Here is a 15,715-nt window from a genome sequence, read left to right on the forward strand (position 1 = left end):
TTGTTGGGCGCAGCACAGAAGAGTACCATACGACCGTCCGTGCGAAGCAAGGTAATGGCCGTAGGCCGCCGCAGTTTGAAAAAAGGATGACGGCGTCGCATAGTCGCTAGTCGTCGTCTTGTCGCAAAATCGAGTGTGGTCCGTTCCCAGAATACCGATGCTTCTCGCCCGCCTGTTTCGGCTTCTTCCCAAGCCCTCATTCCTCGTCACACCCCCAGCTCCCGGACACAATATGGGTAAACATTTAGATGCCCAGGCGGGTCTTGCGCCAGTGTCTCCGCTTCGCGTTGTAACTGGAAGGATGTTAGTTTCAGTAGACTAGACGGTATGGTGCATTCCTGTATCGCATCGACAGGGTATGGGTTTGGTTCATCGTACCGAATGGTGTTGCCGGTCCGGAGACGGATCCACTGGGGGATCGGGCGGTTTTGCTTCTGCGCCTTAGCGAGCTTCTGCTTGGTGCGGAAAGACTTGTGGCTCTGCAAGGAGGGGAAAGAACATGTCAGTCAACGTTCAGGACAGTTATGACTTTAACATCCAACAGTTCATCGTCGTCCGGTCGGCTCTGTTGTTTCGGCTTGTCCAGTCGTCGCTCTCTTTCCTCCTCACTCGGTGGTTTCAGGCGTGTCTCTGATCATCCGTCCCCGTGCAAAGAGGCTATATGACGGAAGCCTCGTCATGGGCTGAAGATATTGCGACCAGCAAAAGCCCATTTTCGCATTCGCAAATGTCGTCGAGGATGTTGGTTTGTCGAGCAAATAGAACAAGAAAGCGTTCCGTTCGTACGTGTGCGTGTCATCTTCATCGTCTGTCCCACCACCGAAAAACAACTATACGTACCGGCATCTTGACTGATTGTTGATTCTGTCGTTGATTCCGAAAGAAAATTATGGTAGGTTGCTGGATTGAAGGTCGGAAGAAATGCGTCAGGGAGGGGGTTCCATACAATCAACGATTTTTTTTCCTCCTACCCAGATTTGCCCACAACGCGCACCCCAAACTAAAATTTCGTGCGCAGGTTTTCCTATACTCCACTTTTCTCTCTTTCGGACAAACTTTTTTGCCTTCCTTTCTCTCGTTGTGATTAGTCACCTTTAGCAGTTTATCACGTGTATCATTTGTAGACATCTATGCCAAATGGTTGTGAATGGGATCCACCGTAATAAGAGGTATGGCACGTGCAGCTTACCCGCCTGTGGAATGTTCGATATAGGCGGCACGAAAGCCCAAATACCTAGCTGGCCAGGCCAGGCCTGGCCCAGAAAACACTGTTCGCGACACTGAGGCCCCGGAGGAGCCGCTGTCGCATTCCTTCTCCCAGAGCGTACAGTGGTAAGCTTTACTAATCCTAAAGTTTTGCACAGGCCTCCATTAGCGCACTACACGCCACCAACACCCCCATCGACAGAAGCGTCGCCGATCCCTGTCTCGCGAAATCGAGGCTCATTTCTTCGAAAATCAAAAGCATCACCAACAAAAAGCTAAAGTCCCAACGGCTCAGGAACCACCCCCTGCTTTTCCGTACGGTTCTTCTGCATTTCCGTTTCTACACGCCCTGCATCCATTTACATCCATACCCTGCAAGCTGCATTTTCACGACTTTTGACGACCTTTTGCTTCACGAAGCAAATCTACGGCGAAGAGACATTGCCTCCCCCCTTTTACGACTTCGGCCCCGACGGCAATTCTCTGACCTCAGAACTTGGTCCAGAGCTTTTACCTCCCATCTATATATCCCAGCGACGAAACAGCGGGCCAATCAGCCTCCTCTTCGAAGAGACAGCACCTCCAGACGGACTGAGCAGCAGAAACGAAGAGACAGCATCGTTTTACCGGAAAATTCCAGGAACAAAACACATCAAAGCCGTGCGTGCGGCAGGCGAAGGGAGGTCACGAAGAGGATCCTCTCGGGAACACAGTGTCCCATTTCAACACCCCCGTCGACTAGGGCAGGCAAAGTCGCGGCACTCCGCGCACCGAAACCGCAAGGATGGGTCAAAGCATGTCGAGCAGCATGTCATGGCTGACGAGCTTGCTGTTCTCCAAAAAGGAAATCCGGATCTTGATCCTGGGACTGGTACGACTTTGCTTTGTTCTGTTGCCAAGGAAAAGCACGAGAGTGAGGTGGACAGTAGAGTGTTATGGACCAGACAGCTAACTAACGTTTTCTGCTTCTAGGACAACGCTGGCAAGACAACACTCCTGTACCGGCTCAAGATTGGCGAGGTGGTCACAACGATCCCGACAATCGGCTTTAACGTCGAGTCCGTGACATACAAGAACCTCAACTTTAACGTGTGGGATCTCGGCGGCCAGACGTCTATCCGGCCCTACTGGCGGTGCTACTACGCGAATACCTCGGCGGTGGTGTTCGTGGTCGACTCGACAGACATCGAGCGGCTGCAGACGGCGGCCGACGAGCTGGCGGGCATGCTGAACGAGGAGGAGCTCAAGGACGCGGCGCTGCTGGTGTTTGCCAACAAGCAGGACCAGCCGGGGGCCAAGGGCGCAGCAGACATTAGCGAGGCGCTGCAGCTGGGCCAGTTGCGGGACCGCAACTGGACAATCATAGCCTGCTCTGCGGTCGATGGCACGGGCGTGAACGAGGGCATGGACTGGCTAGTGGTAAGTTGAGGAGGTGGAGGGAGACGCTGCGACGACGATACAAAAATGAACGTATGATACTAACACGCACAAAGCAAACCGTTCAGCAAGAGTAAAGAACGCTCTGTTCTTTTCGCACCGACATACTTGACGACAAACGACCAACGAACGAACTCCCTTTTCGGAACACCTCTGCCGAGTATCTCCTCGTAGACCGATCCTGCAAATGACAGACGGCGCAGCAGTATGGAAGTATCCCGGGTCTGGACAAACGTCCACTCACGGCTCCATGAATAGGGGTGCACAAACCGGCATGCACGTCATTTAGAATGCGGCAACTGGGAAGAGGTACTGGTAGGCGAGGAGTTTTCTTATTTACTCTTAATTCACAATAGCAATGGTTTTAATACTTTCACGCAGAGGCAAGATGGGCGGAGTCTGTCACGTCAAGTGGACGGGCTTCGCGGCCTCTGCTTTTCACATTTCTAATCCCTCTTTGTATCAGGCTTCTTTGGATAGGGCCGCGGTGGCCTTGGTTTCGTCCTCGTTTTGCTTCATTTGCTCATTATATAGATCGCTGCATTATTATATTTTCTGAACATAGCAATGACTACAACATACATATTGTTCATACACTTCATTGCTAGCCGTTTATACGCAGTCCCATCCTTGGGAATGTCAATGGACCATCCGGACCCAGAATATGCCGTCCCATCAAACTCCATCACATCAGCCCAGCAGGCATGCTACGGTCTCCGCGTGCAAGACAACAGTCAGCAGCACCACTTTTAACGGAACCGACGCGCATAACAGTACAGTCGGCCTGTCTCGGCCGAACTCGTTGGGGTAGGCAATTCGGTTTTTGGCGAGCAAGCTGTCTTGTATCCCACCATTCCCAACATCGGCGTCTGAGCCGGGATCTGAACAGCGTGGATGTCTGCCCAGCTTTCACTCCCATATTAACTCAATGTGCTGGATACAGAGCAATATCTCCGCCATGGAACGATGTCGTACCGACGTAACCCCGTAACGCAAACCGGGGTTACAGGAAGCAAGACGCGCGGTCCTGTGACTTGGTGAGACAGTGGCATTGATAGCTCTTTATTTGAATGTATACTAATCAGTCGTAAATACCAGAATTAAAACGGATTTAAAACAAAAAGACATGTTGGACTCAATATGTCAAAAAAAAGGGGAATTCCAAATAAAATCTGTAAAACGACCAACTTGCCGCGAAAAATAAATAAATAATACATAAATAAACCGGCTTAATAAAAGACATAATCGATCGACAACGGTTGGCTGGATCGGGTACATAGGCACTCTTTGATGATGATGTATTCCATTTCCCCAAGGCCGCCGCATTGTTCTAGCTTACGAGTTTACCACGCCAGTTGTCCCAACGCCTGTTTTCGTTTCTAAATGCAAAGCTGCCATTGGACCAAACCACAGCCCGTTATTTTGGATCCGTTGCACTCGCTCTTCTGTATCCTTTCGGCCTTTGTCCATTGTCGTCCATATTCCCTGTAGTCTCCGTCCGTCCGTCCTTTTGTCTTGTGCACAGCAGCACAGCCTCCCCCTGGCCAAAAAAAAGCGTACTCACAAAGCTTTTTAGTGGGACTTCTTACACTGTCAAGAGTGTTACAGTGAGGATTTCTTGCTGTATTAGAGTGCCAAAACGATTTGTGAGTGCGCTTTATTTTGGCCAGGGGGAGACAGCTAGCATGCTTTACTGTGTCAGCGCAGGCTGGGGCTGGTTGCATCGTTCGCAATGTTGCGCTTTTGTGGGGCCTCGCCTTACATGTCGTCACCGGCATTTGGTGTAAGTCGGGATTGAACTAGGAACGAGGTACCCTTTTTGTTTGGTGCGTGATGAGGCGACTTTCGTTAAGCTGCCGGCAAGAGCTATGTCGTGGGTACTCTTTCTCAAGGGAGGAAAGAGCGATACAGTCCTGGTAACAGACGTCATAGTATCCCGAGGAAGGCGAGACCGACTCTCATGGGCAAGAGAGATGGAGACGGCAAAGGGAAAGCACCAAATCACCCCAATGTAGTCAGCTATGACGGAAGAAGAAAGAACTGCTTAGACATGCCCTGTACACCTTCTCTGTGTGGCTATATATGGCTCCTCCTTTGCTGCCAGCAACTAGGTGGTCGTTTGTTCCTTCCTACCCTCGTCCCATTGTATTGGAAGGCAGCTCCAGAGCTTCACGACATTCAAAAGGCAGCATCACGATACACTACCAAAATCTAAATCAGACCACCAACACGTACACGACATAGCATCATCATGGCTCACCCGGCAGTGAAGACCGACGGCGAGCGCGGCGCCGCGTACAAGCACATCGAGTCGACATATCACTACGATGAAAAGCCGACGTACACGACCACCAGCGGCTACCCCATTGATGACCCAAAGAAATATCAGCGCGTCGGCCAGGGCCCGCTGCTGCTGCAGGACTTCCACTTGATCGACCTGCTGGCCAACTTTGACCGCGAGCGCATCCCAGAGCGCGTGGTGCACGCCAAGGGCGCGGGCGCATACGGCGAGTTCGAGCTCACGCACGACATCAGCGACCTGACGACAATTGACATGCTCACGGGGCCGATTGGCAAGAAGACGCCGCTGCTGACGCGGTTCTCGACGGTCGGCGGCGAGAAGGGTTCGGCCGACACGGCGCGCGACCCCCGCGGCTTCGCGACCAAGCTGTATACGCAGGAGGGCAACTGGGACTGGGTGTTCAATAACACGCCCGTGTTCTTTTTGCGGGACCCGACCAACTTCCCGACGTTTATTCACACGCAGAAGCGGAACCCGCAGACGAACCTCAAGGACGCGACCATGTTCTGGGACTACCTGTCGACGCACCAAGAGTCGGTGCACCAGGTGATGACGCTGTTCTCGGACCGCGGCACGCCGGCGTCGTTCCGCAAGATGCACGGCTACTCGGGACACACGTACAAGTTCACCAAGCCGGACGGGTCGTTTGTGTACGTGCAGATCCACCTGCGGTCGGACCAGGGCGTCGCGACGTTTACAAACGAGGAGGCCGGCGAGAAGGACGGCGCCAACCCGGACTGGCTGACGCAGGACCTGTTTGAGGCGATTGCGCGCGGCGACAACCCGTCGTGGACGACGTACCTGCAGGTCATGACGCCCGAGCAGGCCGAGAAGTTCCGCTACAACGTGTTTGACCTCACCAAGGTGTGGCCGCAGGGCGAGTTCCCGCTGCGTCCGTTTGGCCGCATGACGCTCAACCGCAACGTGCAAAACTACTTTGCCGAGATCGAGCAGGCCGCGTTTGCGCCGTCGAACCTGGTGCCGGGCGTCGAGCCGTCGGCCGACCCGGTGCTGCAGAGCCGCCTCTTCTCGTACACGGACACGCACCGGCACCGCCTGGGCGGCAACTTCCACCAGATCCCCGTCAACACGCCGCTCCGGTCGTTCAACCCGATTGTGCGCGACGGGCAGATGAATGTCAACGGCAATCTGGGCGCGAACCCCAACTACCAGAGCTCGTACCGGCCGGTGACGTACAAGGCCAGCGGCAAGGGCACGGTGTCGCACGAGAAGTGGACGGGCGAGGCGACGTGGGCGGTGTTTGGGGATGTGACGGACTTGGATTTTGAGCAGCCGGCCGCGTTGTGGAAGGTGCTCGGCAAGCAGCCCGGGCAGCAGGACAACTTTGTGCACAATGTGGCGGGCCACCTGTCGGGCGCCAAGCAGGACACGCGCGAGCGCACGTACGGCATGTTTGCGCGCGTGGACGCGGACCTTGGCAAGCGCATCAAGGAGGCGACGGAGAAGGAGGTGTCCAAGTAGAGGATGGAGGCGGTGATGATTTACTCTTCGTACTGTACTTTGACAGAAGCAATTGCCCATTTCTTCGTTGGATCCACCGAATTGCAATTGAACAAACCAAAAAAACGGAATTTGGTCTCCGACAATTCGAAGCGCTACTTTGCATTACTCGACAGGGTGCACATCAATGCTTGGCAAAACAAAAAAGGACGTTGCGTGTCTCTGACCAGCCGATGGTGACATCTGGGGCTCATGTTGCGACAATGCGCAAACTGTGCCTATCTGCCCTACTTACCACGTGCGGGCGAGTCATGTCGCACGTTCTCGGGAGGATAAGTGGACTGCCATCGACGTCATGTTTGTTTCAATCGCATTGCAGGATCATGTAAAAAAGACGGGTTTCCAACAAGGCAAAGGCTTGATTTTCTGCAGCAAACGGCGCGCCGGATCGCAGCGTACGGTACATGTCGCGCCGAACCGCCTTCTCTCTGGTGCTATCTGTTATGTGGTATGTGGTATGTGGTATCTAGATGGCCTCTCATTACACCATTGGTCTTCCTCTGGTCTTCCTCTGGTTTCCTCCGTTGCAAAATGGTCGTGGTTCGAAAGGCAGAGAGTATAGCGTCGCCGCGCAATTAGCAGCAGCACTTGCAGCACTCGAAGCAGGCAAAGGCAGCGCAAAGACCGCAGCAGATCTCCTCGGCCTCGTCACCGCCGCGCATGTTGGCCTCGACGGACATGGGCTCGACGCGAGTCTATTTTGGTTTGTTAGCAGTGATCCTATTGAAAAGTTCCGGGGCTTTGTCGCAAATGACGTTGTTTTGGACCAAGCGCCAGGGCAAAAAAATAAATAAATAAAAATAAAAATAAGCATCAGGGTCGTAGAAAAGATCACTACAAAACAACGTACAGGCTGCTCCACAGCGGGCTCGGCGTTCTTGGCAGGCACGGCGGCCATGTCGACGGTCTTGGTAGGGGCGTCCATTGTTGGAGATTTTGCGAGGATATAAAAGGCAAAGAGAGAAAGAGAAGTTCGGTGTTATGGTCGGTGGTGATAATGGAGGAAAAGAAAACTTTAAGAAAAACGACGAGACGAAGCAACGGGCGGGGAAAAACGGCCTCTTAAGTAAACGAGCAAAGGAGTCAGTGGGGGGGAGAGGGAGAGCGAACCCCGAGAGAGACAACCTGACAACGTGTGTCGGCAACAGACGCCAGTCGACCCTGAAGGAGCAGCTGGCTGGCTGGGACCTCGGACTGGGTGCAGGGGTGGGCGTGTGAGGGCGAGTCTGTGAGTGGGCAGAGTGGTTATTACGGAGAAAAAGGAAAAAGCGAATGGTGTCTCGCGAGGAGGGAGCCAGCTGCGGGAGGATAGGGCAACGAGCATCGCTGTTCCAAAAACGGCACAGAGAATGGAGCAGCAGACGCAGCAGGCAGGGACCGTAGATTGGATCTGACGTCCAGGAGGAGGCACAGGGCCGGCGGCATCGAAAGTCGAAAAGGAGCAGCATGCGAGGGAGGGAGCAGGAGGCAGGGCACAGGCGAGGGCCGAGCTATCGTGCCGGTGAGGGTCTGGTGGAGATAAGACCCTGCTTTTGTTATGCAGTATTCATTTCGTCTAGTTGCGATGTGCTTCTGCCCCTGTTTGGCTTCTGCAATGATTTTGGTCCTTTGAATTTTGTTCCTTCAACTGGCGATGCAACTCATGATGCACAGCACAGTGCCGAGCTGCAGTCTACCGCTGTTGTCGTTCTGCGTCCTGCCATCCCCTGTTGATCTGTGCGGCTTCTCTGCTTTTGTTTCTTGCTCGTTTCTTGTTTTCAATGCCGGACCGTTTGTTTAGTTTGTTTGTTGGTCTCTGTTTAGGGCGCCTTTATCCCTGTTGTTGGCGCCGGTTTTCTTGTTGTTTTTCCATTTTTTCTGTTCTTCTGTTTCGTATTCCTTACCTTTCCTCATTATGGAGGCAATGGAACGCTCTATTTTTAACATGCAAGCTGTTGGCAAGAAGCCTGTCAAAAGCGGCGCTGCATACGTGGACAAAGGAGCCACTTGGGCCCCAGTCTTCCAGTCACGAGCAAGAAAGGAATTGACATTCCGGAGTGCGTCGTATGGCAGTTGTTTTCACATCAATTCGACTCCGTCTCACATCGTACAGCTTTGCGTGACGACAACGCCTGTTTGCAGACGCCATAATTAGGCTGGCAGCATCGCGAGCGGTACTGAAAAGAACAATAAAACAAGACATAGATGCACCGGAATGTCAAAACAGAGGCCGAAGAACGATGGATGAATGGCAGATCCTGAGAAAAACGAAAGAAAATGACAATCGTAACCAGCTCCGTACATTTTTCGAAACTCTGTGGCATAAAGTGTCGTCGGCTAAAATAAAGGCAGCTGACAATCCAGCGGCCGTTGAGTGACGAGTGGCCGCCGGAGAATAAGAGAGAACAGACCGCGGGCGGGTGCAAAAGCCAAGACTGCATCGACGACGAGACAAACGAAAACGTGCGCCCCGGCAGGCGGCAGCAAAACGACACACCGACACAGTCGCGAACAGGCACAGGGCCACGCAGGCGCCGGGTCGTGTCTGTGGCCGCAGTCAGACGTCAGTGGAGGGCGTGGCCCATGTGGCTATGTTGCTATGTTGTGTGTACAGAATAGAATATGATGGTGTTGTTTGACGAGGTGCTCGTTTGGCCTCAGAACAAAGCAGTGGGAGGAGGGAGGATAGGGGCAGGGGCTCAGACGATTGCGCTTTCCTGCAGCACCAGCTCTGCTCTTGCTGTGCAGTCCATCCCAATTGGGAAGTCACTCACCGCATGCCTTCCTGCCTTCCTTCACTTCAGCCCTGAACGTCATTTGGCGTCGTTAGCGGCGTCGCAGTTTCCTTCCCAGCTCGTCGCCCAAAACTGCCCACACGGTGCTCGGAACCCGGCTCTGTATGGTTGGCTCTTTCCGCCAGAGAAGCTGCCAGAGTCCAATTGCGATCGCCCAAATCCAATGCACTAGCCAGCCATATCGACGACGCCCAAACCGTTCTTGTGACCGCCTTTCCGGAAAATGTCGTTCATTCGGAGAGAGACACGAAGACTGGACGGTCGCAGGCGTCACCCGTATCTCGACAAAGGGCGCCATACCACTGCCGCCTCGGCGATGTGAACGACATGTTCCCAGGGCTAGGGATAAAACGGGCTCCAAAGATCAGCCACATACCTCTGCAAATGGGAAACACCTCCTGCGGCATCTGACCTGTTAACACATCAGGGCAGCGCATGGTAATACCCCGTTGGGACGAAGTGCTGCTCAGTACGACATACATCTCACGACTTCGTGGTCGCTGGCCGAAGCGCTCCACTATAGTTGGCAGCGGAGCATCTCGTTGGCCGAATGCATTGCTATGAGTCTGTCGTGTCTGCGTGTATTCATCGCAATCGGCATTCAGTCAAACCGCTCCGTGTCTGTGATCTTACTCTCTCTTTGTCTGTCGTCCACTAATTAGCCACTCCAGCCAATGTCCAGAATACTGCCCTGCCATTCTTACATTCGTACGCACTGCCGTCTGATGCGTTCAGGCCCCACTTTCCGCCTTCCTTCTTCTTTCAGTCCAGGACCCAATCAACCGCCAATGGCAGGCGCTGGCAGCAGACGTTCGCAGGCGCTGGCAGCAGACGTTCGGACTTGCCCGCTGTGCGCCAAGGCCAAGCCTTCTTGCGTACCCGCTTTTTGACACCATCGCTGCAGGACCCAACTTTGCATCACCCTATTCCGTATGTTGTATGCCGTGTTCCATACTCCGTGCAATACATGGTGATGTTTGTCTCCGGAGATGCGTATCTCAGTGTCCCCGTGACCAGCCTCGCGCATCGGCAAAGTGGAACCCTGATAGACGATCGACCGCGATGGCAGCGTCCATTGTTCCAATGTGTCAATTTGTATGAGTACTTGCTCCGTACTCTGTACGATGTACTCTATTCCAAACGGAGTCCTTCGATGGTCCTTGGTAACTTCCTTACTTGTCTGTTTTCAGTCAGTCTCCCGTTGCCGGTTCAAATCCTTCTGGTATCAACAGCGGGATCCTATGTCTATGCACTCGTACCTGCTTCGCAACCAGCACTTCTACTTTTGCCATGGAGCCCAATGGAAAAAACAAACAATGCAATATTGCCGGCCGCTAGCCACCAGTCTCCAGCAGGTCCTCAGCATATTCCTTATCTGGAGCTGCTTCTGCTCCTGGATTTTGGGGTTGCTGGCGAGACTTGGCGTGGCTCGTGTGCGCTTGCGAGAGGAAGATGTCGGGGCAGACGCCGTACTCGCGGATAACGGCATATGGAGGGGGGGTTGGCAATCGTGGAGAACCGGCCAGAACCTGTCAGGAATACGACCCCACGAAGATGCCTCGCTTTTACGAAAGCGTTCCTCGATCTTCCGCGTAAAGTCTGTGTCCCCCCGTTTGCATTGTGGCTCGTACTTTGTATGCTTGCTCATGCAACGCAGTACGAAGAACCCCCGAAACGTCGACTGGTATGCCTCATCGGCCAGCCTTGTCGCGTTCCTGGGTGACAAAAGCCTTCCTGCTTTTCCCTATTCCCTCGTCTCGTCCGACTTTTCGTCTGGTTGTTTGGTTGCACAACGATCACAGTCCGGAGATGGGCAGGAGATGCCAGAAATGCAAACAATGCCAAGTCGGCCGGGACGGCTCTGACAATGGCGTCGTTTTCTTGCAAAGGAAGCAAGTCGGCCTCTAACCCGTTGAGCCAGTCTGCTCGTATGCCGACGTGAGAGTTGTCTGTGGGTCGCCAAGCTGGTCGGGTTGGACAGGAACAACGACAGCCAAGTTGTCCGCCAGCCTTGGCTGCTTGCATGCTGCATGCCCTTGGTCGAACCTCTCGGCCGCACCAATTAAAGTGTGGCGCCGTGACGGGGTAATTGCTCAAACGATCTGTGCCTCCCCCCATTTGCTGGTTTACTGCCCCCATCATGATTTGCCTCCCCCGTATTCCTTCTGGAGAATGCCGCTCGATTCATGTGTTGTTCTGTTCTTTCGAGAGTTGCGTGCATGCAGTACTGCCGCCAAGTCCAGGCAACAACAACAGGATCGTTTTAATGAGGACATGTCCGACCAGCCAGTCAGTCAGTTAGGCACAATACCGCTCACTCATCGTCCCGCACGCCTGCTAGCCAAATTATCCCATCCCGTCGAATTCTCGTCCTTTTAAAATGTACAGCGCCCCTGAGTAAGGTCTCATTGTTGACCGGACTGCTCTTGTCATGTATTTTGGCAGCGATGGGCGGTATGCGAGCCAACAAAGACGAGAGCGAGGCTGCAGCGGCGAGATACCGGGATGCATCCCGCTTCGTATTCCGTATTCTCCCACATGTGCACCCGGTGACTGCAAGGCAAAAAACTTGTTATTTTGCAATTGCTTTTTCGGGCTTCTGGTACCTGGCTAGCCATTGGCCGCTTTTCCAGCTGCAGCCTTGAGCCTTGAGCCTTGAGCCTTGAGCCTTGAGCCTCGATCCTGCTGCCTTTGCATGCCGTGCAGCGACAAAGTATGGCGTACCTGTTCTCTCATGGAACTGTCAAGCTCGGTCGCGTTTCTGCCAAAGCCAACCCCAATCGCCAGCTAATAGGAGCCGTACCAACAGACACAGGCCGTTCCAAATGGCTGGAGGTGATCCCGCACGCACCCGCTAGACTGTGCACTGCCTTCACTGCCTTGACGGTCTTTGTCGCGCCGATCGTCGTTCTCGTCCTTCGGTGTACACGAGCGATACCTGGAGGCTGTCGATGGTGTGCAGCAGGGGGGCACGGGGCGTTTGGGGAAGAGGCTCCGTTTGGGCGATTTGACTATGGAGGATGGCGCCGATGGCGAGTGGAGATCATCGGAGCCAGGCGAGCCAGGGTGCTGTTCAACACCCAATTCTCCGCGGCACACAGCGTGCCGGCTGGGCAAGCGTTCGCCAGTCGTTCCCCACAGCCCCCTGGTTTCTGCGCTACGCAGTAGCGTAGAGAATGGGCAACCACCCGCAAGGAAAGAAGGAAAGAAGGAAAGAAGCATACGCCACCTCCTTCCTGTACAGCCCCCAAGCTGTTGTCGTAGCTCTGGCACTAGAAGGGAAAGAACAAAACAAAGCAACTCAAAATACAACGATGACGGAAACAAGCTATGACCACGCCAAAGAGACGCCACCAACGCACAACAAACGACCGGCTACGACATACAACACCCTACTTTCGTAGCTTGACCGATGCCGTCACAGGCCACACATGCCTCAGCTGCTCAGTCACAGCGTCGTTCCGCCCTTGCAACAGAGCACGTTCACCAAGCGGCGGTCCACGATTGGCAGTCGGGGCATCCCTTTTCCTTGTGGCCATTTGGCCATTTTGTCCATTTGGCCATTTGGCCATATCGCGTTCGTTTGCGATTTCGACACCGAGCTGGCCGTGAGAACAGACTCGCCCGTTTGGTCGGTCACAGGACTGCGATGACTCCATCGTCCAGCAGGCGGGTCCAGTCCTAGGGCCTTGGGGCCCCAGTCGTTATGGCTCGGCAATTGGTGTGCATCCAAGAAGCCTCGCACTTTGATGATTCCGACGCTGCTTCGATGGCTCTCCTGCGTCCGTCTGTCCGCCTCTGTTTGGTTCGCTCGCGGAACGAACCAAGACACGTCGCGGTCTCCTGCACGCTGCAGTCCACAGTCCACCTCTGCCTGCTCTGAGTCCGCCTCTTCACACTCTTTTCAGACGGATTGGCCAGCCCTAGAAAAGTGGGCGGTGTCACCAATCAGTCTCTCTCTCTCTGTGTGCGTGTGTGTGTGCTTGTGAGTCTAATCAGTCTCTTTGCATTTCAAAGTCCTATCTCTGACTCCGAGAACAGGACCAAAACGACAGGGATGCTACCAAGAAAGTCTGCCTCCCTTTCCATTCGCCTTCTGGTGCCCTTCTAGCGTTCTTGGCATGCTGCCTTCTGACCCATTGCGCAAATCTCCCATGTCGTTCCCGCTCAAGTCTTCCCCCCATGTCTGGCTTCGTTTCCAGAATTTGTGGCCCCCCCCCTTCTCGTTTGTCCTGCCAATGTCTCTAGCCTCCGTGTTCTCGCTCGTCCTCTTGGCCTGCAGTTTTAGTGTCGTGCCCCAGGAGCATATCATTGCTGCCTTACGATCGGCCTGACTGCCTCTCCGTGTCATTGCCTCGCTTCGAGCTGACTGGCTTGTTGGTTTCCTTCTTTCCCCGGAAAGTGTTCGGGCCACCCCTCCGTCTCTTTTGCTCCAAGTTTGTCTACTTTGTGTACTCGTCATCGGCAGTAGCTACGTTCTCCTTCCGATCAGCTTTTGCGCCTTTTTTTAGTCTCCTTGTGCGCAGATTACTTTCACCACTTCTCATTCTCCTAATTCTTTCTATCCGACCAGTGCGGCGTATGCAAAGTGCCCCGACAGCCAAACGACGTGCCTAGCAAGTGAGGCCAAAGGTACCTTACCGCTCGTCTTGACCGAATGCATTTGGCAAGCCTGACGCGTTCCCTCTGCCGGTCCCGACGCCTCCCCATCTCGCCAAGTCCTCTATCATTCATCCTCATGTACCAGTACCCTCCAATTCGTCCCTGCACTAGTCTAGTTTCCCCCCGTCCTAGTTGTTCCTACGTCGTCTTGTCCTGTGATCAATCTTCCATCCCCCTTCGTCGCTATCGACCTGTTTGTTGTTTGTACACTTTCTTTCTGCCTTCGCATGTGTCGTTGCATTTTTGTATTTAGCCGCGTCGATTCCTCTTTCTTTTCTGTTTCTGCTCGGCCTCTTTCTCTCTCCCTTTACTCTCTCTCTCTCTTCCATCTCATACATTACACTCTTGCTCGTATCGTCCCGTCTTCTCACTCCAACACACACATTCAACCACACTGTCACATATTACCTTTACTGCCTCGGTTATCAACGCTGCCATTGTGCTCTCCAAGTAACCCCCGGTCGTCTTGCCGCATCGCAGCACGGTACCTAGCTTGCAACCTGCAACTGGACTGCTTCCTGCAGCCTGAACATTTTTTACAACCTGCAGCAACCACAAAACCGTTCCGCTTGCAACTACTACTGCTACCTGCGACAGACCACGCGCTGCATTGCCGAATATCTCTGTTTTTATCTTCCCCGTTAAGACTGCTTGATTCCCAAATAAAAACTATATTAAAAATTGCGCAACAATAAGACAACAAACAAATCGCAACATCGATATCGTCCAAAACATAAAGACATAAAGAGAGATTCAGCCCATCGGTCATCGGTCAACCAAACAAGCAAAGCATCCAAATAAATTCCTGCAAGGAAAACCCCTTCAAACCGGCCTTATTTTGATTTCAACTCTACACTCGCCCGTACGGAGGGCGACGTAAACACTTTCCGACTTTTCGACTCAGCTCGACAAAGAACAGCAACACGCCCATCTCTGCTTCTCCCCTGCTGCTTTATTCTCATCCCCAGCCCTCCACCAAAATGACCGGCCGCAACAACAGCTACTCCTCATCCCGCGTCCCATCTTCGGCGCCGCTTTACCACACGCCCTCGCGGTCGAGCACTATTTCGTCCAGCTCAGTACGTACTTGTGTACAGGAGCAAGGCCCTTGTCGCTCGTTTTTGTCCAATGTCCCTGCTAACCAGCCACAGACGAAGGCGCCGTTTGCCGAGTCCTACGATATGCCTGCGTACGAGTACACCAGCCGGTCGGCCAGTGACCCGCTGTACCGCACCAGCGCGGGTATGGGCAGGGCCTCTGCCAGCTATAACGGCCCCTCGTCGTCGTCCTTGCCATCGTCATTATCGTCTGGGACGTACAACATGTCTGATGCAGCTGCTGCCTCGGGAGTCTACCGCACCACGAGCAGATCGACTTATGCGTCTTCAGCGTCGTACTCTTCGTCGTACCCGCCATCGTACACATCGTCGCTGGCCTCGACGGCGTCCCTGCCGTCTGTGTCGTCACCGCCACCGCGCCACTCGTCGGCCCATTCTTATGCTACCAGCACTGCCGGCAGCACTGCCGGGAGCAGCTCTAAGAAGACGAATGTTAATGTCTACACTACATGTGGCCGCCACAGCAACGAGTGGCTCTTTAGCGGCTGGCCGTCGCCGTTCCGCCGGCGGGATGGAAACTAATGACTGGCACTCGTTACGATTTCCTGACACTTCGCTGCTGGCGGCTACGACTAATGACACGACACGAACGCGACCACGACACGGACTCGAGATATCCCAATTGCCCTTTAAAATAGATTTTGGGTTTTGCATTTATGGATTGTATCTTGATTTTTCATGTTGATGTTGCTCTA

At 53.8% G+C, this 15,715-nt stretch overlaps 4 protein-coding genes across 4 annotated transcripts; 3 read left to right on the top strand and 1 right to left on the bottom strand.

The window, feature by feature from the left end:
* Positions 1–1,990: 1,990 nt before the first annotated feature.
* Positions 1,991–2,720, top strand: SPBR_01999 (ADP-ribosylation factor-like 1; the record flags this gene model as incomplete). Its single annotated transcript, XM_040760308.1, has 3 exons — positions 1,991–2,077; positions 2,179–2,625; positions 2,712–2,720. The coding sequence occupies 3 exons, from the start codon at positions 1,991–1,993 to the stop codon at positions 2,718–2,720; spliced, it is 543 nt and encodes a 180-aa protein (XP_040619673.1).
* Positions 2,721–4,894: 2,174 nt separating this feature from the next.
* SPBR_01640 (catalase) lies at positions 4,895–6,427 on the top strand (the record flags this gene model as incomplete). Its single annotated transcript, XM_040759950.1, has 1 exon — positions 4,895–6,427. One exon carries the CDS (start codon positions 4,895–4,897, stop codon positions 6,425–6,427), a length of 1,533 nt encoding a protein of 510 aa, XP_040619674.1.
* A 614-nt stretch (positions 6,428–7,041) lies between these two features.
* On the bottom strand, positions 7,042–7,391 carry SPBR_02133 (uncharacterized protein; the record flags this gene model as incomplete). The annotated part of the gene is made up of 2 exons (XM_040760440.1): positions 7,042–7,161; positions 7,317–7,391. 2 exons carry the CDS (start codon positions 7,389–7,391, stop codon positions 7,042–7,044), a joined length of 195 nt encoding a protein of 64 aa, XP_040619675.1.
* A 7,491-nt stretch (positions 7,392–14,882) lies between these two features.
* Positions 14,883–15,542, top strand: SPBR_02041 (uncharacterized protein; the record flags this gene model as incomplete). Its single annotated transcript, XM_040760350.1, has 2 exons — positions 14,883–14,981; positions 15,048–15,542. 2 exons carry the CDS (start codon positions 14,883–14,885, stop codon positions 15,540–15,542), a joined length of 594 nt encoding a protein of 197 aa, XP_040619676.1.
* Between the last annotated feature and the right edge of the window lie 173 nt (positions 15,543–15,715).

Source organism: Sporothrix brasiliensis (assembly GCF_000820605.1).
Source record: "Sporothrix brasiliensis 5110 chromosome Unknown Cont18, whole genome shotgun sequence".
Lineage (NCBI taxonomy): Eukaryota > Fungi > Ascomycota > Sordariomycetes > Ophiostomatales > Ophiostomataceae > Sporothrix > Sporothrix brasiliensis.